The 25,583-nt window shown below is 45.1% G+C and overlaps 1 protein-coding gene and 1 pseudogene across 4 annotated transcripts in view; both read left to right on the forward strand.

The window, feature by feature from the left end:
* The window catches only part of LOC126473444 (tRNA (cytosine(72)-C(5))-methyltransferase NSUN6), a 101,824-nt gene extending 86,638 nt beyond the window's left edge, over nt 1-15,186 (forward strand). For all 4 annotated transcript variants that reach the window (XM_050100491.1, XM_050100493.1, XM_050100492.1 and 1 more), the window contains one exon: nt 14,811-15,186. In XM_050100491.1, the coding sequence (XP_049956448.1) occupies nt 14,811-15,110 (300 nt within the window). In that variant the 3' untranslated portion in view covers nt 15,111-15,186. The remainder of the gene's footprint in view (nt 1-14,810) is intronic.
* Nucleotides 15,187-15,463: 277 nt separating this feature from the next.
* Nucleotides 15,464-19,661, forward strand: LOC126474797 (uncharacterized; annotated as a pseudogene).
* Nucleotides 19,662-25,583: the final 5,922 nt, after the last annotated feature.

Genomic DNA, 25,583 nt, shown 5'->3' on the forward strand with positions numbered 1-25,583 from the left:
CTATACTAGCTCCCTCGACGGATTGACTGACGAGGAGATTCAATCTTTCCTCACTGAGCAGAGCGTGACGGCTGTCCATAGGGTCATGAAAAAGGTCAACAATGACCTTGTACCGACCCGGACACTTTTCTTGAACTTTGATAGTGTTAAGTTGCCATCGCGCATCAAGGCGGGCTACGAGGTTATTTCTGTTCGCCCCTATGTCCCGACACCTACGCGCTGCTACCAGTGTCAGCGTTTCAATCACACTCGACAGTCTTGTTCCAATGCGGCTAAATGTGTCACTTGTGGCAGGGATGCCCATGAGGGTGACTTCCACCTCCGTCTCCTCGTTGTGTGAACTGTCAGGGTGACCATGCCGCATCCTCCCGCGACTGTTCTGTCTATAAGGAAGAACGCTGTATCCAAGAAATTCGGGTCAAAGAGAAAGTGTCCACCTCGGCTGCTCGCAAGCTATTGGCTAGTAGGAAGCCCACGCTGCTCCCAGCGGGGAAATACAGTACTGTCCTCGCCTCTCCTCGGACTACCAGGGAGGTGGCAACCCAGACATGCGATCTGACCTTCAGCACCACGGTCGTCCGTTCCGCCAGTGCTAAGATCGCGCGGTCGACGTCTCCTCTTCCTCCCATCACCCCACAGACACCAGCCCCTTCATCAGCTTCTGCTAAGACGAAGACCCAGAAGTCAGATGCACGGGCCTTCAAGAAGGAACCATCCCGTGCATACTTCCTACGTACTTCGACCTCCCAGCCTTCGACCGGTACTTCCACCAAATGACCTTCCAAGAACGCTCATAGGAAGCACAGTTCTCGTTCTCCGCCACGGCGCATTTCTTCTCCTGCGCCACCCAGCGGTTGCCGCCCCAGGCCGTCATCCGTTTCGCCTGGCCGCACCGCTGGTAGCCGAACATCTGGCCGTTCACCGGCGGAAGAAGCTCCCCCTCCCGGCCATCTTCCCAAGATGGCCGACGAACCTATAGACCCAATGGACGATGACTGTCCGCCTACTGATAGGGGCGGCAGTGCTCGCTTGAAGCCAGGCCCTCAGCGGCCTTCGAGGTGACCCCTTCTTTCCTCCTCCTCCTCTTCTTCTTACGATGGCACTTATTCACTGGAATATTCGCAGCATTCGCTCCAACCGAGAGGACTTGAAGTTGCTGCTCCGCTTGCACCGTCCGCTCGTCGTAGCCCTCCAGGAAACGAAGCTGCGCCCATGCGATCAAATTGCCTTGGCACACTACACCTCTGTGCGTTTTGACCTACCCCCTGTTGTAGGTATTCCGGCTCATGGAGGGGTTATGTTGCTGGTCCGGGATGATATTTACTACGATCCCATCACATTGCACACCGGCCTGCAGGCAGTTGCCATCCGCATTACTCTCCCCGCTTTTACATTTTCCCTTTGTACCGTCTACACTCCATCGTCATCTGCCATTACCAGGGCAGACATGATACAGCTTATTGCTCAGCTACCTGCCCCATTTTTGTTAACTGGAGACTTCAATGCCCACCATCCCCTTTGGGGCTCTCCGGCATCCTGCCCGAGGGGCTCCCTGTTAGCAGACCTTTTCAACCAGCTTAATCTTGTCTGCCTCAATACTGGCGCCCCTACTTTTCTTTCGGACACATCTCACACCTATTCCCATTTAGACCTCTCTATATGTACTCCCCAACTTGCACACCGGTTTGAGTGGTATGCACTTTCTGATACATATTCGAGCAACCACTTCCCGTGTGTTATCCATCTCCTGCAGCATACCCCCTCTCCTTGCTCCTCTAGTTGGACCATCTCCAAGGCAGACTGGGGGCTCTTCTCTTCCAGGGCGACCTTTCAGGATCAAACCTTCACAAGCTGCGATCGTCAGGTCGCACACCTCATGGAAGTCATTCTCACTGCTGCTGAATATTCCATCCCTCACCCTACTTCTTCTCCACGTCGCGTACCGGTCCCCTGGTGGACCGCAGCATGTAGAGACGCTTTACATGCTCGTCGACGTGCTTTTCTCACCTTTAAACGCCACCCTACAGTGGCGAATTGTATCGATTATAAACGATTACGTGCACAGTGTCGTCGTATTATTAAAGAAAGCAAGAAAGCCAGCTGGGCTGCTTTCACAAGCACCTTCAACAGTTTTACTCCTTCTTCTGTTGTCTGGGGTAGCCTGCGCCGTCTATCTGGCACTAAGGTCCACTCACCAGTTTCTGGCTTGACGGTCGCGAATGACGTCCTTGTGGCCCCAGAGGATGTCTCCAATGCCTTCGGCCACTTTTTCGCCGAGGTTTCGAGCTCCGCTCATTACCACCCCGCCTTCCTCCCCCGCAAACAGGTAGAGGAGGCTAGGCCACCTAACTTCCGCTCCTCTAATCGTGAAAGTTATAATGCCCCATTCACCATGCGGGAACTCGAAAACACACTTGGCCGATCACGGTCCTCTGCTCCAGGGCCTAATTCTATTCATATTCAGATGCTGAAGAACCTCTCTCCTGCGGGTAAAGGTTTTCTTCTTCGTACTTACAATCGCATCTGGATTGAGGGACATGTTCCCGCATGCTGGCGCGAGTCTATTGTTGTCCCGATTCCTAAGCCGGGGAAGGACAAGCACTTGCCTTCCAGTTATCGACCCATCTCGCTTACCAGCTGTGTCTGTAAAGTGATGGAGCGAATGGTTAACTCTCGATTGGTTTGGCTGCTCGAGTCTCGACGCCTACTTACCAATGTACAATGTGGATTTCGTAGGTGCCGCTCTGCTGTTGACCATCTGGTTACCTTGTCGACCTTCGTTATGAATAACTTCTTGCGGAAGCACCCGACCGCGGCTGTGTTCTTTGATTTGGAGAAGGCTTACGACACCTGTTGGAGGGCGGGCATTCTCCGCACCATGCATAACATGGGGCCTTCGCGGTCGCCTCCCTCTTTTTATTCGTTCTTTTTTAATGGATCGACAGTTCAGGGTACGTGTGGGTTCTGTCCTGTCAGACACCTTTCGCCAGGAGAATGGGGTGCCACAGGGCTTAGTTTTGAGTGTCGCTCTCTTCGCCATCGCGATCAATCCAATAATGGATTGCCTCCCAGCTGATGTATCAGGCTCCCTTTTTGTGGACAATTTTACCATCTATTGCAGCGCACAGCGTACGTGTTTCCTGGAGCGCTGTCTTCAGCGTTCTCTTGACCGTCTTTACTCCTGGAGTGTCGCCAATGGCTTCCGTTTTTCTGCCGAGAAGACGGTCTGTATTAACTTCTGGCGCTACAAAGAGTTTCTCCCACCGTCCTTACGACTCGGTCCCGTTGCTCTCCCAATCGTGGAGACAACAACATTTTTAGGTCTTACATTTGACAGGAAACTTAGCTGGTCTCCAGATGTGTCATATTTGGCTGTCCGTTGTACCCGTTCTTTAAATGTCCTCCGTGTTCTCAGTGGTATGTCGTGGGGAGCGGATCGAACCGTCCTGCTTTGTCTATATCGGTCGATCGTCCGCTCCAAGCTGGATTATGGGAGCTTCGTATACTCCTCTGCACGGCCATCCGTCTTACGCCGCCTCAACTCCATACAACATCGGGGTTTACGACTTGCGATCGGAGTGTTTTATACTAGTCCCGTAGAGTGTCTTCATGCTGACGCTGGCGAATTGCCACTCACCTACCGGCGCGATATACTGCTTTGTCGGTATGCCTGTCGGCTACTGTCAATGCCCGACCACCCGTCTTATCGTTCCTTTTTTGATGACTCTCTCGACTGTCAATACGGGTTGTATGTCTCTGCCCTGCTACCCCCTGGAGTTCGCTTTCGTCGCCTCCTTCAACACCTTAATTTTTCACTCCCTGCAACCTTTCGAGTGGGCGAGAGCCACACGCCACCTTGGCTCCAGGCTCAGGTTCGCGTCCACCTTGACCTCTGCTCGCTCCCAAAGGAGGTTACCCCCGGTTCGGTCTACCACTCCCGTTTTGTCGAACTTTGTTCTAAGTTCATTAATATGACCTTCATTTATACAGATGGCTCTAAGACCAATGACGGGGTCGGGTGTTCTTTTATTGTCGGGGCACAAAGTTTCAAATACCGGCTCCATGGCCATTGTTCGGTCTTCATAGCTGAGCTCTTTGCCCTCTACTAGGCTGTTCTTTACATCTGCCGCCACCAACATTCTGCATATGTCATCTGCTCCGATTCCCTGAGCGCCATCCAGAGCCTCAGTGATCCGTACCCGGTTCACCCTTTCGTGCACCGGATCCAACGCTCTTTTCAGCAGCTGGTGGACGTCGGTTCTCCGGTTAGCTTTATGTGGGTTCCTGGCCATGTCGGTATCCCTGGGAACGAAGCTGCAGATGCCGCGGCCAAGGCTGCGGTCCTCCAGCCTCGGACCGCTTCTTGTTGTGTTCCTTCGTCAGATTGTAGCAGGGTCATTTGTCGGCGCATTTTATCGCTGTGGCATGCCGATTGGGCTGCACTTACAGACAACAAGCTTCGGGCCTTGAAACCTCTTCCCGCGGCTTGGACGTCGTCCTCCCGCCCTTCTCGGCGGGGGGAGGTCGCTTTGGCCCGGTTACGCATTGGACACTGCCGGTTCAGCCATCGCCATCTGCTGACGGCTGCGCCGGCGCCGTTCTGCCCATGTGGGCAATTGCTGACGGTCCGCCACATTTTAATGTCCTGTCCGGATTTTAACACACTGCGTCTAGATCTCAACCTGCCATGTACTTTAGATGCCATTTTAGCGGATGACCCACGAGCAGCTGCTCGTGTTCTTCGTTTTATCAATTTGACAAACCTCTCTAAGGACATTTGATGATGCTGTTTTTTAATCCTATGCCTGTCAGTCTGTCTTTTATCGTGTTTTCCCTTTTAGTTGTTGTTTTAAACTTATTCCTCACAGTGCATTCTTAACGTAGTCAGGGCGCTAATGACCATTGAAGTTGTGCGCCCTAAAACTACAAAAAAAAAAAAAAAAAAAAAAAAAAAAAAAAAAAAAAAAAAAAAAATAAAAAAAATACCGAATGCACATTAGCTTTCTTTCCAGCCCTGAATATGATATTGCTAATGGGCTCCATAACATGTAACATTGAAGCTCCCAGTAACTAGCAAACTCCTGTTCACGTGCGCTTGCTCAGATCCTGCTGAAGGAATGACCACTCAGACCTCTGTTGTCTACAAAACAATAATAAAAGAATTTATCTTTTATGGATACATAAAAATTCGTTATTGGTCAAGCCTCAGCTGAGATGTGGAGGCAGCCTTGCCTGCAGCTATTGAGAGTGCAGGGTGCAGTTCTTATTTCTATTGATTACTAGATTTGGCTAAGTTGTTAGCCATTTTCAGGTCTGTAATTACACAGAAAATTGCATGTAAGAAAAAATGGTATGGTACTAGTTGTCAATACAATAGTTCCATATTGTAAACACATATCACAGGATAGGAAAGTCCCCCCAGGGGGTCCACAACTCTTTTGTGGACACGTGCGTAGCGAGCACGGGACCCCGAGCTAATGTGGCCCTCCTTCCTTTTCCGGGCTGCATACCTTCCCTTCCCTTTCCGCATCCCTCCCCGTCCCCCATCTTCGCCCCCCCCCCTCACCTCTGTCTCTTTCCTTCCTTTCTCCCCCTCTGGGAGTATGGTTTGTGCCTACGTCCGGAGACGGACGCTCGAAACTGTTCCAAATTCCTTGCTCTTACACTTGCCAGTCCTCGTCCTTCCTCTGTCCTTCTCTTTTCCTTCCCTCTTCTCCTTGCCCTTTTCTCCGCTACGGCGTTTGAGACCCCCTCTTCTTTCCTTTCCCTTTCTCTTCTTTCCTCCCTGTGCGTGTCTGAAGGCCGACCCACGCACTTCCATGCGTAGCCGGTGACGGGGTAACGCGTAATTCCCCGCCCCGGGTAGACAGGTAGGACACGTACGTACCCCCTGGTCACGGCCAGGCCCAGGGAGGGGTGATTACCCGAGCTGATACCTTCCGAAAGTGCCGATTGGTCCCTCCGTCCGTTTGTCGGGAGGTGTGACCTGAGGTGTGAACAATCACCTAAGGCGGGTGTGCCCTCGGCGAGGGCCCCCACAAGGGAGGAGCGCGCCATCGGAGACGCCGGTAATCATGGGGGATTCTTCCGCAATGGTTTCCTCACCTTCCACTATGTCTGCTCACAAACGTAAGTTCACTGAGTCTCAGCCACAGACTGTTCTTCCATCGTTGCCACAGTTCCTTGTTGTTTCCCGGTCTGACGAAGGTCACGACTTTTCCACGGTCAACCCTTTCATTATACAGAAAGGTGTCGACGCAATTGCGGGTCCTGTAAAGTCTTGTTCCAGATTACGGAACGGCACCCTGTTGTTAGAAACACACAGTGCCCTCCAGGCTCAAAAATTGCTGCGTACTTCTCTGCTCCACACCTTCCCTGTCCGGGTGGAACCGCACCGTACCTTAAATTCCTCGCGTGGAGTCGTTTATACGCGCTCCCTCGATGGGTTGTCTGACGAAGAAATTCAGCATTACCTGTCTGACCAGGGCGTCACAGCTGTTCATCGGGTTATGAAAAGGGTTGATTCGAACATCATTCCAACCCGCACTGTCTTCTTGACATTTGACAAAGTTCAACTCCCATCAAAAATCAAAGCAGGCTATGAGATAATTTCCGTTCGCCCTTATGTCCCAAACCCTACACGTTGCTATCGATGTCAGCGGTTCAATCATACCAGCCAGTCCTGTTCCAATCCGGCCAAATGTGTTACTTGTGGCAAGGATGCCCATGAGGGTGCTTGTCCACCTCCATCCCCTCGCTGCATCAACTGTATGGGTGACCACGCTGCCTCGTCTCGAGATTGCCCCGTTTTTAAGGATGAAAAGCTCATCCAGGAAATAAGAGTGAAGGAAAAGGTGTCGACCTTTGCTGCTCGAAAGTTACTCGCCAGTCGACAGCCCACCGTGCCTCAGAAAGGTAAATACAGCGCTGTCCTTGCTTCTCCTCGACCAACAAAGGAGGCGGCCACGCAGACTTGCGACTTCACATTTAGTACCACGGTCGTCAGATCGGCCAGCGCAAAGATCGCCCGTTCAACCTCACCCCTTTCGCCTGCCCACTCTATGGCTCACCCTTCATCGGGTTCTGTTAAATCTCGAGCCCAAAAGTCAGACGCCAAGTCTTCGAAAAAAGAGCATTCTCGTGAAGAGTTTTTACGTACCGCAACTTCACAACCATCGGTTCCTCCTTCATCTAAACATCATACTTCTAAGAAGGCTACGAAGAAACACAGTTCCTCTCCTTCTCCGCCAAGGCGTGTCCCATCTACAGCACCACCTGGCGGAAATCGCCCTCGGCCATCTTCTGTGTCGCCGAGGCGCACTGCTGGTGGCCGGTCAACTGGCCGATCGTTGGTGGCAGGAGCTGCTCCTGACCAACCTATGGATCAGGATCTTCTGCCTTCGACTGAATGCCATTCCATGCTGTCGGTCGCAAGCTCTGAGCAGTCGTTGAGTTGACAGCACCCTTGGTCACGTTCCTCCATTTTCTGTTCACCCTATGTCCATTATCGACTGGAATATCCGCGGCATTCGCGCCAATCGGGAGGAATTGTCGATCCTTTTACGATCCTACTCGCCGGTCATCTTCTGTCTTCAGGAAACAAAGCTGCGTCCCCATGACCGCTTTGTTCTCCCTCATTTTCAGTCCGTCCGATATGACCTCCCCTCTGTTGAAGGCACTCCAGCCCATGGAGGACTCATGATTCTGCTCCATGATACTCTCCATTATCACCCAATCCCCTTAAACACTTCCTTCCAAGCTGTCGCCGTCCGTCTTTCCCTTTCTGGATACACGTTCTCTCTTTGTACGGTATACATTCCATCGTCTACACCAATGGCACGAGCTGATCTCCTTCATCTTCTTGATCAGCTTCCACCCCCCTATTTGCTGGTTGGGGACTTCAATGCCCACCACCCGCTTTGGGGATCTCCACATCCTTGTCCACGTGGCTCACTATTGCTAGACGTCTTCCACCAAGCGGATCTAGTCTGCCTCAACACTGGGGTCCCCACATTTTTGTCTGCCTCCACGGCAAATTTATCTCATTTGGACCTTGCGGTCGGTACTGTTCCGCTAGCTCGGCGCTTCGAATGGTTCGCCCTTGATGATACACACTCGAGTGACCACTTTCCATGTGTTCTTCGACTGCAGCCTCAACTGCCATATATGCGCTCGCGTCGCTGGAAGTTTGCCCAAGCCGATTGGACACTTTTTTCGTCTCTAGCGACATTCGATGACCGTCGCTTTCCCAGCGTCGACGATGAGGTCACACATTTTACCGACGTTATTCTCACAGCTGCGGAACGTTCAATACCACGCACCTCCGAATTGCCCCGGCGCCCTCCAGTTCCTTGGTGGAACGAGGCATGCCGTGACGCAATACGTGAGCGGCGACGTGCTCTTCGCATTTTCCGTCACCATCCAACTTTGTCCAACTGTATCCGATATAAGCAGCTCCGTGCGCGATGCCGTCGCGTCATCCGCGATAGCAAGAAGGCAAGCTGGAAATTCTTTACTAGCTCATTTAACAACTTCACTCCCTCCTCGGAAGTTTGGAGTCGGCTTCGACGGTTCTCAGGCGCGCCTAGTTTCTCCCCGGTCTCTGGGCTCACTGTCGCGCATGATACCTTAGTGGACCCCGTCGCAATTTCTAACTCATTGGGTCAGCACTTTGCTGAGATTTCGAGCTCTTCAAATTACCCGCCAGCGTTTCTCCCGAAGAAACGTGCAGCGGAAGTGCGACATCTTGCTTTCTCCTCTCACAATCGCGAAAGCTACAATACTGTTTTCTCCATGCGCGAACTCCAACATGCACTCTCTTCTTCTCGCTCCTCCGCCCCAGGACCGGATGGTATCCATGTCCAAATGTTGCTGCATTTATCAACCCATAGCCTGCGTTACCTCCTTCGCCTTTATAATCGAATTTGGACCGACAGTACCTTTCCCAGGCGATGGCGGGAAGCTATTGTCGTTCCCGTTCCGAAACCTGGAAAGGACAAACATCTCCCCTCTAGCTATCGCCCCATTTCTCTCACGAGTAGTGTCTGTAAGGTTTTGGAGCGTATGGTGAATTACCGTTTAGCTTGGTGGCTGGAGTCCCGCAGTCTTTTAACACCAGCCCAATGCGGATTCCGAAAGCATCGTTCTGCCGTTGACCATCTTGTTGCTCTCTCCACTTATATCATGAACAATTTTCTCCGGAAACGCCAAACGGTAGCAATATTTTTTGATCTGGAGAGAGCATACGATACCTGTTGGCGGACAGGCATTCTCCGCACACTGTTCTCTTGGGGCTTTCGAGGCCGGCTGCCCCTTTTTCTTCGCGAATTTATGGCAGAGCGCACATTTAGGGTGCGGGTGAACACTACTCTCTCCCGTACTTTCTCCCAAGAAAACGGGGTACCCCAGGGCTCAGTGCTGAGTGTTGTACTGTTTGCCATCGCCATTAATCCAATTATGGATTGTCTCCTTCCTGATGTCTCGGGCTCCCTCTTTGTGGACGATTTTGCGATCTACTACAGCTCTCAACGGACCAGCCTTCTTGAAAGACGTCTTCAAGGATGTCTCGATCGCCTCCACTCGTGGAGCATCGAAACCGGCTTCCGTTTCTCACCCAGTAAGACCGTTTGTGTAAATTTTTGGCGACGTAAGGAGTTTCTTCCACCCTCCTTACATCTAGGTCCTGTCAACCTTCCGTTTTCCGACGTCGCTAAATTCTTGGGTCTTATGTTTGACAGAAAACTGTGCTGGTCCTCCCACGTTTCCTATCTTTCGGCTCGCTGTCTGCGTTCGCTTAACGCCCTCCGTGTCCTGAATGGTACCTCTTGGGGAGCGGACCGAGTGGTCCTTCTCCGCCTCTATCGCACCTTAGTGCGCTCGAAATTGGATTATGGAAGCATAGTCTACTCCTCTGCTCGGCCGTCTATTCTTCGGCGTCTCGACTCTATCCACCACCGTGGATTACGTTTAGTATCTGGAGCTTTTTACACCAGCCCTGTGGAAAGCCTTTATGCTGAGACTGCTGAACCTCCGCTGTCCAATCGGCGGGCAGTCCTTCTGAGTCGTTATGCTAGCCATCTGTCTTCCATGCCTGCTAATCCAGCGCATGACCATTTTTTCGACGCCTCCTTTGATGTCGGGTATGCAGGCCGCTCCTCCTCCCTACTACCCCCGGGAGTCCGCTTCCGTCAACTGCTCCATTCTCTTTCCTTCCGCTTTCCTAAAACCTTCTTGACAACTTGGGGTACAGCACCGCCTTGGCTCCGTCCCCAGATCAACTTGCTCAGAGACCTATGTCAATTTCCCAAGGATGGTACCCCTACACTTGTTTACCGTCGGGCATTTGCTGCTCTATGTGCACAAATGACGGATGCCACATTTATTTACACCGATGGCTCGAAAACATCGTTAGGTGTAGGGAGTGCCTATATTGTTGGCGACACCCGAAATAACTTTCGGCTTCCCGACCAGTGTTCGGTTTATACTGCGGAGCTTTACGCTGTTCTCCAGGCTGTCCATTACATCCGCCGCCATCAGCGGATACAGTACGTAATCTGCTCAGATTCTCTCAGCTCTCTCCTAAGTCTCCAAGCTCTTTACCCTGTGCACCCTCTGGTCCACCGGATTCAGGACTGTCTGCGCTTGCTCCACCTGGGGGGCGTCTCAGTGGCGTTCCTCTGGCTCCCAGGACACGCTGGTATCTGTGGAAATGAGGCGGCCGATATAGCGGCCAAGGCTGCAGTCTCTCTTCCTCGGCCAGCTATTCAGTCTCTTCCGTTTACCGATCTACGGAGCGTTTTATGCCGCCAAGCTGCTCATTTATGGCATGCGCATTGGTCAACACTTCCCCACAATAAATTGCGGGAAGTGAAAGCCCTTCCTTGCGCTTGGACCTCTTCCTCCCGAACGCGTCGTCGGGAGGAGGTAATTTTAGCTCGACTCCGGATAGGGCACTGTCTTTTTAGTCATCGACATCTTTTAAGCGGTGATCCTCCCCCACTCTGTCCCCACTGCTCTCAGCTGTGGACGGTCAGACACCTTTTAATTGAATGCCCCTATTTTAATCCGTTACGCTCCCGTCTACAGCTATCGCCTGATCTATCGTCGATTTTAGCAGATGACACGCGCTCAGCTGACCGCGTTCTACAGTTTATTAGTGACAGTGAAATGACGTCAGGCATTTGAAGCTTTTTTTTGGGGGACAACCAACCCCTTTCTATAGTGGATTTTTAAGCATTCCTTCTGCCTTTAGTTACTCAAATTTTATGATTTTGTTCCCATTGCTGCTGATTTTAAATTTCGTTTTTTCCTGTTTTCTATGTCACGGGCTGGGCGCTAATGACCATAGAAGTTTTGCGCCCTAAAACAACAAAAAAAAAAAAAAAAAAAAGGATAGGAAAGTATTTCAATCACCAACCGATAGCAGCATAACCCAATCTTATTGCACAGCTCAATGGAACATTAATGTAAAATCACCTGAATATATATTTACGTTATGAAGAATATGAACAAATGTGTGCAGTTTGCAATCATATCAAAGGAAAAGTTGAGATTGCATAATTCTTACCCAAGACTAAGAGACTGTCATATCCACTATGTAATAACATTATGCAGAGTAAAATCAAAGTTGACACAGTACATTACTCTAGACCAGTGGCAGCTGCTGTGTAAGAGCACCAGAGCATGCGAACACCCTAACTTTCGACACCTTGTAGATTTATTGGTTATTTTTCTTTGAATGCTGTTAAATGTAACACAGATGCTGCAATCTGAAAGATATGGAACTTAAATCTACTGTGCTACTGCTCCTCTAGAATCCGTGAAACTTGGCCTCAAGGTTGCGAGCACACTTTCAGTTGTGTTCATTTTAAGTGTGCTACTCATGTGACATAATTGCCTTTTGGGCCAAATATATAAAGATTTTATAAACAATGTGCACAGTTCATGATGTGCAGCCACCATGTGGTAGCATACTGAAGCAGACTTTTATCCCTGTATGCTTGGCATAAATCCTGCTAGATGATAGCACACTCCTCAGATATGCTAATTCACTCACTATATACTGTTGGAAAATTAGATCAGATGTCAGTATATGTTAAAGTTGTACTGACAATAAATCTATTTTGTGGGTGTCTGAATTAGTTATAGTATATTAAGGTATGAATTTCATCATACAGTAATCCATTTGAGGCGCTGAGAATCATACTAGCCTAAAGCACATCACTGTCAATTGTGAGACTGTAACATTTTTCCATGCTTCTGAAATCAGTTTATCTTATGGTGAGTCTGCTGGTGGACTATGTTGTATATACTAAAATTTATGAAAAGTTGTATCACTGGTTTCTTTGATATTCACTTAAATGTAGGATTGACAGCAGTGTGCCTTGGTCCCTTATGGTTCTCAGTATCTCATTTGTATTCTAGTCAAATGACCATGTTGGCAGATGTTACTACTTCAGTTTAATCATTTCCACAAACAGCACTTTGTGTTTGGAGTTGGTTGTTTACTGTGCAGGACTCGTCTTTCATCTGCAGTGCAAACATGAACTATGTTGAATCTATTTTAAATGCTAACTGAAGAGTAAAGCTGTGAGGATGGGTTGTGAGTTGTGCTTGGGTAGCTCAGTTGGTAGAGCACTTGCCTGTGAGGCAAAGGTAGCGAGTTTGTCTCAGTCTGGCTCACAGTTATAATCTGCCAGAAACTATCATATCAGCGCACATTCTGCTGAAGATTGAGAATCTCATTCTGGGAACAGAAAAGTAAATTACCAGGAGAAGTTAACTGTAAAGAAATTGGGGCCTCCGAGAACAGATCCTGTGATTGACAGAGTGATGAAATTAAATAAATGTGACTACAAGCAAACATTTAACAAGGAAGTGTACAGTTAGCCCAAGGTGCTGTGTGGGTGCAGTGTAAGAATATCTCATTTTGAGTGTGGAAGGAAATGTATGAACTAATACATCTCTTAGGGATCTTGTACATTTTCCCAAGAAAATGGAAAAAGCATGAAAGCTCCCACTTACACAAAAATGCAGAATGGAGAGTTGAAAAAGCTTACGCATTATTTTGTTATTGCCCTAAACTTTACATAATTATGTAAAAACAACAAAATTCCGCAAAACAATTCTTTCTTTTGTCAGGTAAGTTTTGCATATTATTATTATTATTATTATTATTATTATTATTGGCAGTTGCTGTAGGTGTATAAAATTGTTGGTAAGCGTAACTGTTATACAGCAGATGCTATTAAGCTCACACTCTCAAATTTATCTGAATCTAAAAATTTGTGTACACGCAGAATGTATACTCACAAGCCACCACTGCTCTAGACTCACAGCACCAGAAAACAATACATAATATTCACCCTCTTATATGAGGATGTCGTCTTCACTGTGCAAGTGTTGTATTACATACACTCCACATGTGAAACGTGAGAACAACACAATTTATAGAATGAGTTGCCCATGACAAGTAGAATTAATGAACAACAATGAAAATGTCTATATCATAGTAAGCAGGACACTGAACGATATTATGCATCAGGGCCTACAAGAAAGCAGTGTTTCACCGGATAATGCTCTGAATCATAATACTTATTCATTATGTCAATACATATTTGCGATGATGTGACATTAATATTTTATTGAACTGTGTAATAAGACTGAGTTATGCAGCTTGTGCAAAATTTATGACAGTGTCCTACTGGCTGGTGATTATTCACAGAGAAATATTTTCTATCCTGTGGTATGCATTTACATGTGGTACTATTGTGCTGTCAGTTTGTACCATACTATTTTTCCGTATATGCAATTTTCTGTATAATTACAGACTTGGAGATGACTAGCAACCTCAGCCGAAATTAGTAATCAATAAAACAATAAACTGCAATCTTGCGCAATGCATCCAATAAATATAAACAATTACAGATCACGTTTCTCCGATTTGACCATGTCAAGTAACAACAAAAAAAATAATTCTCTGAAATGAAAATAGCAGAAAACCTATAGGCACTGGTTACTACATCCGACAAGGCTAGAGACCCTACCGTTGTTCTGCTTACCAAGCAGTGAGTGTTAAGATCAGAATCTGACTTGAATGGGATGGCTATTTGTTCACTGGTTTTGATTTCATTGCTTTAAAGTAGGCAAATATTTCACAAAAATCACAGTAAGCACAATAATTCCCACCTCACTAAAAATCAGAAGCATTTGGCAAAACTGTGATGACCCAGTTTTGTTCCTCTTTATGGCAGCAGGTAAAAAATCTAATAGGAAATTTCCGGTAGTTGCCACAAGTGGTGGTGATGGTGGTGGTGTTGGTGGTGATGGCAGTGTATGCACACCCAAAGCTGAAGCAGTTTTTGAGATGTTAGTGACTAGTCAACATAAGTAAAAACATGAACAATAAATACCTTATATTTTACTTTTTCTTATGTACTGATGATAACTGTTTCTCATTGCGTCTTTTCTAATTGACATCACCTTGTCCCTAGCACACACTCTTATCTTAGAGAGTATTTGCTCTGTTTATGAAGATTTCTCAAAGCTCTATCAGTAACTGGTCAAAACCATTTATTATTCCTTTTACTGTATAAAAGACTAGGTGAAATTTTAGTTTTGTGTTTGATGATTCTTAATATTATGTAACAACAACACTATTGTACATTGCGACAGAGAGCCAAAACCAAGATTGGGAGAGTGCACCTCCTATGATTCAGTAATCTTTGAAATTTGTCATTCTTATTAATGTCTGTCCATATGCCTATACTCAGGGCAAAAAATAACCAGTCCTTATATTTTTTTATTATCAGGCATACACTTTGCTGAAGCCAGGTGGTTATCTTGTGTACAGTACATGCACAGTGAATGTAGCAGAAAACGAGGCAATTGTTGGCTGGGCACTTAAGGCATACCCACAGCTTGTTCTTGAGCCAATAATACCAATTATTGGAGGACCTGGAATTCCTCATGCTGGAAACCTGACAGAAGAACAGACTGAATGTGTTCAGAGATTTGGTCCACCAGTGGAGGGTTCTGTTAAGGGCTGTGATACGGACACTGTTGGTTTCTTTATTGCTCGTTTTCGAAAGAAAGTGCTGCACCACTGTTGATGGTGTCTGTGATCTGTATTCTCTCTGTAAGAAATTGTATTGAAGCTTTTACATTAAAATTGTTATGAAATTCTAATTAATTGTGAATTATTTTAATGGTCTCTTCAAAATCTTTGTGGAAGTACACTTTCATATTTGAACATAAAAAGAAATAAATTGCAACATATTAAAGATCTTAGCTAATGTTGTGTGTGTCAAAATATATCAAATTTAAAATGCAGGATAAATATCACACTGAAGCAAGAAACTCAAATGGAAGATGTAATTATAGTTTTACAGTTTTTTGCCCACTCTGGTTTTGGTTGCCCATGCTGTGAAGGGTGGAATTGGGAGGCATAAATAGCGGACCTCATATGCAGCAGTTGCATGACACAAGTAATAAATGCCAACAGACTAGAACAATTTTGTTTATTAAGTGTTTCATGAATCCATACAGGGATGAATTCATCATGGATGTGGAATACATCAAGATTATGATTACATTATTTACATGTATATTAAATTACAAATTAGCACTCAACAAGTATTACAGTATTACAAATAAAACAAAATGTCATTACTATCTTCACTCCTCGATCACAATATTTTTATAACAGTTTAACAGAAGTAGTTGTTAAACACTATTGGGAAATCATGTCGCAAAACGTATGCAATCAAAATACGTATCCACAGCACACAATGACTAAATGAAATAACCCAATCTACATGATATTTTTATATTATCATTTGCAAAGAATTTAGGAGTAAAGGAGACGACTCACCGAATAAAATAAGCATTGAATCGATACACAAAAAATGGAGAAAAACTTACTAGTTTTTGGAGAAATTATTTAATAAGCTAGAGCACAACAGAACTCCCTCCCCATACACACCTGTGCTACGGAATTGTACCAGCTGAACGTACAATGTGACTCTAGCAGTTTCATGGGTTTACATGGTGAGAGGTTGTGGTAGATGGGGTTGTTAGAGAGAGAAAGAGGTGGGGAGTGAAAGGAGGGGTTGGGGCGGGGTAGCTGATGGCTCGTAAGAAGGCAGCATGCCTGTGAGAGAGAGAAAGCAGGTGCACATGAAAGGAATGCAACACATGGCCAATGGAGCTGGTGAGTTCATGTGACGTGACGATGTGTGATGTGAAGGCACGGGTTGGGATGAGTGACAGGAAAGAGCAGGGAGAGACTGTAGGTAGAGGATGTGGATGCAGTGGGTTAGTGGAGATCGAGGGAGGAGAGGATTATGGGAAAGAAGGATATGTTGCAAAGATAACTTCCATCTACATAATTCAGAAAAGCTGGCAGTGGAGGGAGGGATCCAAATGGAATGGATTGTAAAGCAGTCATCGAATTTGAGCATGGTGTACTCAGAAGAAGTGCATTCCACCACTTGGTAATCAACTCTGTTTGTGCACGCAGTTGGGCAGTGGCCATTCATTCTTATGGATAGCTGATTGGTGGTCATGCTTCTTAACATTTTATGCAGAAATTGCAGTAGAGCTGGTACGTAACATGACTGCTGTCACAGATGGCCCTACCTGTGATTGGATAGGGTAAGCCTGTGAGAAGAGTAGAGTGGGATATGCTGCGTTGGTGAACTGAAAAGGTCTTGCACCTGGTTCTTCCACCAAGTATACAAGCTGTCAAGTGGCTGGGAGTGGCTGTGGTATAGGAACTGATCAGACCACAATGTTGTGTTAGTTGGGTGGGCAGTGGAGGAAGTAAGTAGGGAAGGGAAGGATCACAGGTAGAATGTCTCCCATTTCTGGGCATAATGAAAAATTGTTGAAGTTCTGGTAAAGGACATGGTGCAGTTGCCCCAGTCTGGGGCAATACTGGGTGATGGGGGAGGGGGGGGTGCCCTCCTTTGCAGGCAGTTCTTGAGGGTGGTGGGAAGATTATGGGTGTTTGAGTATATGATGTCGTAAATGTGTTTGCAGACTAGGTTTGGGGGTTAGTGTGGGTCTGTGAAGGCTTTTGTGAGACCTTCAGAATACTGGGCAAGGGAATTCTTGTCATTGCAGACACACCATCAATGGCTGGCCATGTTAAGTAAGATGTGTGGAAGAGGTGACAACTGTCAAAATGTAAGTAAATCTGTTATTAGTAGCTTGATATCTGCAGAGATAAGGAGGAGCCATCAGACAGGAGGTCAATGTCTAGGAAGGTGGCACATTGGGTTGAAGGGGACCAGGGGAAATGGGAGGCAAATGTTCAGGTTGCAGAGGAATGAGGATAGTGTCCAGATCACAAACGTACCATCAATGAACCTGAACCAGATAAGGGATTTGGTGTTTTAGTAGGCTACGAAGGTTTCCTCTATATGGCCCATACCATGTGGGCATAGGACAATGCATTAGGCTCCTTACACACGTGCGGTTTCCGGCAGCACTGCTGAGCAGCGCAGCAGCAGCGGTCAACATTCCATAGTGCAAATAGATGGGGCATTAACATACATGGCGATTCGTACACCAGCGGCAGGGGCAACTGTGCGACCATCTGTGCAAGAGCGGCTGCCCGCTGCTGGCAGCGGCGTTTTCACACCTGTTACCTTTCACACATGGCGTTTCATTAGCGTTTCAGTCGTTCTTCAACACCATGAGTTTTGATACTGAGCGTTTCATCTTGCTATTTGGGATTCAACATGTAGCAAATACGGCAACAGGATTTTGAAACGCAGAGCATGGGAAGAATTGTGTGAACTGTTTATTCCACGATTTGCAAACGAAACAACAGATTCGAAAAACCAAAGAGGTATGTATTTAGAATTACATGTACAATATGTTATATTATTATGTACAAATCTTAGAAGTCCCCAGATCGAATTTTGTTCAATTGCCATTTCACTGACCTCCTTCTCTTGCAAAGAATTCAGCAAATTTATCTCTGATAACAGTGGCTGATTTGTTCCTTGTTCTCGGCATTTAGGCTTCCTCGACTCCATGTAGTCCAGCAATGTTCAGTGTGCCTTCGAATGTATACCCATCTTTACAACGAACGAAATTATGTAATATGCAGCATGCTTTTATTATTTCTGATGCCAAATCAATTGAAACTTTGAGTGGACGGTGGAATATTCTCCATTTGTTGCTGAGTATTCCAGATGTACTCTCTATGAAATGTCTCCCTCGTGATAAACGATAATTATATATATTTTTGATGACTGGCAAATTATTTCCACCATTGAGTCTTTGCATATATTCTATCAAACCAAATGCTTCATCACCAAAGAATGTAAATGGCAGTGGCTCTCCTCCAGCACATATTGGTGTCAGTCTAGGAATGTTCAGTTTGTTGTTTCTTATCTTATTGAATAGCGTACTGTTTTTGAAGATTTATGAATCTGAACCTTTGCCATAACACCCGACATCTGTGTAAACGAAATTATAATTTGCATCACAAACTGCTAATAACACAATTGAGAAAAACTGTTTGTAGTTATAGCAAAGTGCGCCACTGTGCCGGGGCTCTATCAAAAGCATGTGTGTACCATGTATTGCCCCTATACAGTTTGGAAAATCTGCATTTGTCTTGAACCCTTCTGCAATATTCAACCAGTCCTCTTCAGTAAGCTTCGGAAATGTAGACTCGTTCAGAACATTCCAAATATTTTGACAAGTGTCCTTTACTATGCTCGAGATGGTAGAATCTCCACATTTATATGTGTAATGTAGATCTATGAATGTATTTCTTGATGCAAAATACCTGAAATCAGGAAAGCTTTTTATTTCAGCAATACCGTTGCAAAATAGGTGGAAAAATGTAAGAGATTTATACACTCGAGAGCTGCAAAAACAGGAAAAAATTGAAGAGTGGTTCAGCGGCAGATGCCAGAAAGCAGTACATTTTCTTCAAGCAACTTTCGTTTTTAGCGCATGTATGTGAAACTAAACCTCCTGTTGAGAGAGACACAGACAATATGACAAATGAAGAGTCAAGCACTTATCAAGAACCATCTCCTAATGTCTCAGGTTCTAGCATTCCCAAAAAGAGACTTTCACAAGAGCAGAAATTGCTTAGGATACTTGCAGAAAATGTTCAAAAGAAATCAGCATTGATGGAGGAAGATCCTGATAAACTATTTATCTTGTCTCTGCTACCTCATTTCAAGGCCATGCCTGAAGAAAAGCGATTTAATGCGAAATTCGTACTTATGGTTCAAATGGCTCTGAGCACTATGGCACTTAACATCTGAGGTTATCAGACCCTACTTAAACCTAACTAACCTAGGGACATCACACACATCCATGCCCGAGGCAGGATTCGAACCTGCGACCATAGCAGCAGCGCGGTTCCGGACTGAAGCGCCTAGAACCGCTCGGCCACAATGGCCGACTCGAACTTACGAGTGTGCTGCAAAAATACATTACAAACGATACTGCTTATGGAAACGTGGCTTTATCACAGGGAAATGTAAGTGGAATGCACTTTTTCGAACATGGCTCATCTGCTTTCATGGCCACTTAACGAGGAACAGCTGGCTCAGTCAGCACAAAGGGCATAGTTGGAATCACCATGTCAGTTTTCTGATACATCAGTGTACAAAGATTTGTTTTAGGATGTCTACACATATTATAATTTTCTTATGTAATACAAATTGCTAAATTAAAACCATTTTACATCAACTATTTGTACTTACCTTAATGTGATGCCCAACCTTTCCTCGGCAGAAATACTGTTTCTCATGCAAGTGTTCTGGTGTGAAATATATGTTTTCAGCAAATGTAGTAATTCCTCAAAGGTCGGTGCTGACATCCTGATGTAGTTGAAGAACTTGGACTGTCTTCACGTAACTTACGATATACAGTATAGAAGTGTCTGTATATTATAAGAGTGGTGCACATTGGGTGTTGCCAGTATTTATATTTACAACGTTCACACCTGAATTTTGTTTTGATCAACAAAGCCAGAGCCAATACTTCTTCGTCTGAGTCCACATTATCGACTGAGCGGGATGTACAAGGCATGAGCAGCGCCGATTATGCGCAGAGTTAGCGACCGACGCACGCTGCTCAGCAGCGCTGCTGAAAATCGCCCGTGTGTAAGAGGCCTTAGAGATGGGCAAAGTCGTTCATCCTTGAGAATTAGTTCACTGGTGATCGCTCTTTTTTGGGAACCGTTCATTTTTACTCGTTCACCGTTCATTGTGCTTGGTATATGGTTCTTATGAAAAATTGAAAATTAGTAGCATAGGTGACTGAAGATGAAACGCACCAAGAGTGGGCACTTGCCTCCCACCTGGAGTAGAGTTTTTATTCATAACAGAATTCTCACACACTTGTAATTTTCGTGATTCTGCAAAACATCTCATTTAGTCAATTGTAGCATTGTGTGGCTGATCGCAGTGAAATAATGTATGGTGGCGCACGAAAAACCGGCCCCGAGGACAGACTGCTCGCCAATTACGCACGATTTGTTGACTGCTACGAGCAGAATGTATAAACATGTAATAATTAGGCAGTGAAGAAATAACAAATAAGCTAATTCAAACAACTTTGAAGCAATAGACGATGATTGGTAAGCGACAATTAGCAGTCTAGTACTCGGGGCCGATTTTTCGTGCACCACCCAGTACCACTGAAATAATATTGTAGTAGTTATCATATTCTCTTTACAAAATGTGACACCATACACTCGATTACGAAGCGCGGGCTGCATTTGGTTATAAGTCGGTCTGCCCTCCATAACAATGAACATGCTCTCTTACGTTGGATCAAAAAAAGACGGAAAATGGTCACTTGTGTGCCGTGCCGACGTCCTTTGCATGTGTAATAACAAAAAATCTTGCCTTTTTACAAGTATTTCTTATGCTGTTTATCGAAATAGTGAAGTAAGCTGATACGCTGGTTTGTTACCTGAAAAGATGCATGTATTACATACCACATAATTTTTATGTAATTTACGTAATTATAAAATTCGTTTTAATTACCGGTCGTGGACGCTGAATAGAATACAAAGGGAACCATAAGTTCAGAGTAAAAAAAAAAAAAAAAAAGTTTGAAACAGATCTATAACGGGCGGGCGAAGTGAACGAAACGAACAACAACTCGCTGCTGAACTACCTATGAGCAGTGGGCAGTGTAACTGCGATGTGTGGCCATGCGAAGGAAGACGAGTCCGGCTGAGCGAGACGCAGACCGACAGGAACGGGACCGAGACTTGAACAAGACCGACTGTTTCCCGTTCCCGGGAACTATAAGTAGAAAGCCGCGACTGAAGTGAACTATGTAAGACCGTACCTTAGGATTCATTCCTCGCTCGTCCTGTTCATCTTGGTGAACCGTTCCTTTGGACAGTGCATGTAGATGTCCATAACTGTGATCTAGATTTGTTTATACCTCTTCTCCTCAAAACAGAAGTAGTTTTGTGTGAGGATATACAGTAAAACTTCATTTATAAGTTTTTCACATATACTTTTTTTCTTTTTTTTTTGTGTCCCGGCGAAATATCCACAGTGTGCACAAGTTATGATGCAGTGTTTCAGAGAGTGGATTGGTAAGGCCGATATTAAACTATTATAAAATTTGATAGTGTAATAAGGAACATTGTCAATGTTAGGCATTGGTCAAATTTTCTTTGATAAAATCTAGCGCCTCGCCTTAGATTTGATGTAAGGAAGCGTTCGACTTATTTTTACTGGTGGAGAAATCAACCGCTTGTAGCGCTAGCATCGCTAGTCGCTACAGCTGTCTGACATACAATGTTTATCAATATGACTCCCAAATGTACATGGTGCATCACATATATAACGAAATTGTTAGAAATATTCAAGGCAGATGAAGCACTGCGTAACTTATGACATCCCAAATACAAAAACAAATAAAAAGTGAGAGCTATAAGAAAAACTGCCGATGCTATTAGCCGTGAAGTAGACCCCCGAGAATATAAAGGAGAAAATCTACAACTTCTGTGGAAATAAAAATTTTTCATGACTGCAGTAGGTACTGTATTAAATTTATTTTTCTTCACATATTCCTCCTTCAGAGCGTTATAAATAGCTTCTAACGCTTCTAGTATTATTTTCTTGAATGTGCACTCTAGCATTAGAACGCTCCACCAGTACTGTAAACTACAGTAGCTAGAAATTGCAGTATTACAGTAAGTCTGTCTTTTGCGGATGTAGCATTTGTGAGGAGCCACTTTCTTGAGCACATATTGAAATGTACTCTTGTCCATTGTCAAAGGGATTTTCATGCACTTTTATGTCCTTGACTTGCACCTCCTGTAGCAAATCTTTCACATCTCGCCATGAAGTCCACGGCTTTACACAAGAATGTTTCCTTTCCTTCTGTTTCTCTTGCAAATGCAATGACAATGCAATTGCAGTGTACGCAACTGCAGACCAGGTATAATTTTACTTATGGCATCGGTAGCGTAATGTGTTGATGTTGGCGACGACCATTCATTGCTGGGAATTCATTTCACCACAAAGTAAATAATTAAATCAGTTCTTACTGTATGGCTGACAGATTCTTATATGTACCCTTGTCCACTCAGTAAATTAGTTATACTCGTAAAATGGACATTTCACAACAAAACATTAGGGTTATACGAAGATGGTGTTGCCAACATCAGCACACTACACTGCCGATGCCGTAAGTAAAATCGAGCTGCAGAGAATAGTATTAAGTTGTCGTCGGCCATTATGAAGGAACTTTGACGAAATATCTGATGGAAGTGTAATACCCCCTTTTGCGCCACGTCAAAGATACTTGTCAAAGAAAATTTGATAGTCTAATATCGGCCTAAACTCCGTCTATTAACACATCACCATGGTTGCCAACAAGAAAATCGCTTTGTTGCGAGCATCCGAATCCAACTAACACTTAATTTTTGATGTGACAGACTTGAGATTGTTTTATAGATTGACAGATACGCAACAGTGGCATAAACCAGATGTTATGCAGAGACTGTACGGTATTAGAAATACAGTATAACATATGAAGCTTAATATTATGGCAGTGGTGAAAGCCGTAGGGAAGATTGATAGTAGGTGCAGACTTCTTTGTTTTCCCAAAATTACACGACTTCTGCCGAACTAGGGCACAACTGGAGAAGAATTGTTGCATGTCACTCTGGAATCCCGAAACACATCACACCTCATACTGTATAGGATATAGTATGGTACTACTTTACTTCTAATTATTTTGAGAACTGGTAACATGAGTGGAAGAAATAAGAAAAGCGTTACTATCACTGGAAAGCTTCGAATTTTGAGAGTTGTGAAGGAAAACAGTAATCGAAAGCGAGTGGATATTGCCAAGGGATTAGAAATTTCTGTGTGTACTTTAAATTCTATAGTAGCAAAGGCAAAGGAAATTGAAGATAGTGCATGTGTGTTCGGAATATCTGCTAGTAAGCGGATACACATTCAGGGCGGGAACTATGAAGACGTGGAAGATTGTTTATTGCAGTGGTTTTAGCAACACAGAGCGCCCCAATGCTTTGTGGAATAGCAAATGAATTTGCAATTTGACTGGATGTGGAAAATTTCAGTGCTTCATCACGTTGGCTGCACAAATTTAAGGCAAGATATGGCATCAGCTGTCATAATGTATCTACATCTACATTTATACTCCGCAAGCCACCCAACGGTGTGTGGCGGAGGGCACTTTATGTGCCACTGTCATTACCTCCCTTTCCTGTTCCAGTCACGTATGGTTCGCGGGAAGAACGACTGCAGGAAAGCCTCCATGCGCGCTCGAATCTCTCTAATTTTACATTCGTGATCTCCTCGGGAGGTATAAGTAGGGGGAAGCAATATATTCGATACTTCATCCAGAAATGTACCCTCTCGAAACCTGGACAGCAAGCTACACCGCGATGCAGAGCGCCTCTCTTGCAGAGTCTGCCACTTGAGTCTGCTAAACATCTCTGTAACGCTGTCACGCTTACCAAAGAACCCTGTTATGAAACGCACTGCTCTTGTTTGGATCTTCGCTATCTCCTCCGTCAACCCGACCTGGTACGGATCCCACACTGATGAACAATACTCAAGTATAGGTCAAACGAGTGTTTTGTAAGCCACCTCCTTTGTTGTTGGACTACATTTTCTAAGGACTCTCCCAATGAATCCAACCTGGTACCCGCCTTACCAACAATTAATGTTAAATGATCATTCCACTTCAAATCGTTCCATACGCATACTCCCAGATATTTTACAGAAGTAACTGCTACCAGTGTTTGTTCCGCTATCATATAATCATACAACAAAGGATGCTTCTTCCTATGTATTCACAATACACTAAATTTCTCTATGTTAAGGGTCAGTTGCCACTCCCTGCACCAAGTGCCTATCCGCTGCAGATATTCCTGCATTTCGCTGCAATTTTCTAATGCTGCAACTTCTCTGTATACTACAGCATCATCCGCAAAAAGCCACATGGAACTTCTGACACTATCTACTAGGTCATTTATATATATTGTTAAAAGCAATGGTCTTTAATGTCTGTAGACGTCTCTCCATTGAGAACAACATGCTGTGTTATGTTTGCTAAAAACTCTTCAATCCAGCCACACAGCTGGTCTGATACTCCGTAGGCTCTTATTTTGTTTATCAGGCGACAGTGCAGAACTGTATTGAACGCCTTCCGAAGTCAAGGAAAATGGCATCTACTTGGGAGCCTTTATCTAATATTTTCTGGGTCTCATGAACAAATAAAGCGAGTTGGGTCTCACACGATCACTGTTTCCAGAATCCATGTTGATTCCTACAGAGTAGATTCTGGGTTTCCAGAAATGACATGATCTGCGAGCAAGAAACATGTTCTAAAATTCTACTACAGATTGATGTCAGAGATATAGGCCTATAGTTTTGCACATCTGCTCGACGACCCTTCTTGAAAACTGAAACTACCTGTGCTGTTTTCCAATCATTTGAAACCTTCCGTTCCTCTAGAGACTTACGGTATACGGCTTTTAGAGGGGGGGGGGGGGGGGGCAAGTTCTTTCGCGTATTCTATGTAGAATCGAAATGGTATCCCATCAGATCCAGTGGACTTTCCTCTGTTGAGTGATTTCAGTTGCTATTCTATTCCTTGGACACTTATTTTGATGTCAGCCATTTTTTCGTTCATGCGAGGATTTAGAGAAGGAACTGCAGTTCGGTCTTCCTCTGTGAAACAGCTTTGGCGAAAGCAAAAGTGTCGACCCCAAGACAGTGCAAGATTGGAAGGAAACCTGTTTGAAAGAACTTACATCCCAATATGCTCCTAAAAACATGTTCAATGCGGGTGAGACAGGCTTGTTTTTCAATGTATTGCCTGACCTCACAATGGCATTCAAAGGCGAAAACTGCCACAGAGGAAAACAAAGTAAACAACTTGTAACGGTGTTGTTATGTGCTAACAGTGATGGGAGTGAGAAGCTCCCCCCTCCCCTCCCCCCCACATAGAATCAGGAAGTTTGGGCAAGCCGCGTTGTTTTAAGAATATTGTCACATTTACTGCAAAATACACTAGTAACAAGAAATCATGGATTACGA

This window comes from Schistocerca serialis, chromosome 4 (genome assembly GCF_023864345.2).
Source record: "Schistocerca serialis cubense isolate TAMUIC-IGC-003099 chromosome 4, iqSchSeri2.2, whole genome shotgun sequence".
Classification (NCBI taxonomy): Eukaryota; Metazoa; Arthropoda; class Insecta; order Orthoptera; family Acrididae; genus Schistocerca; species Schistocerca serialis.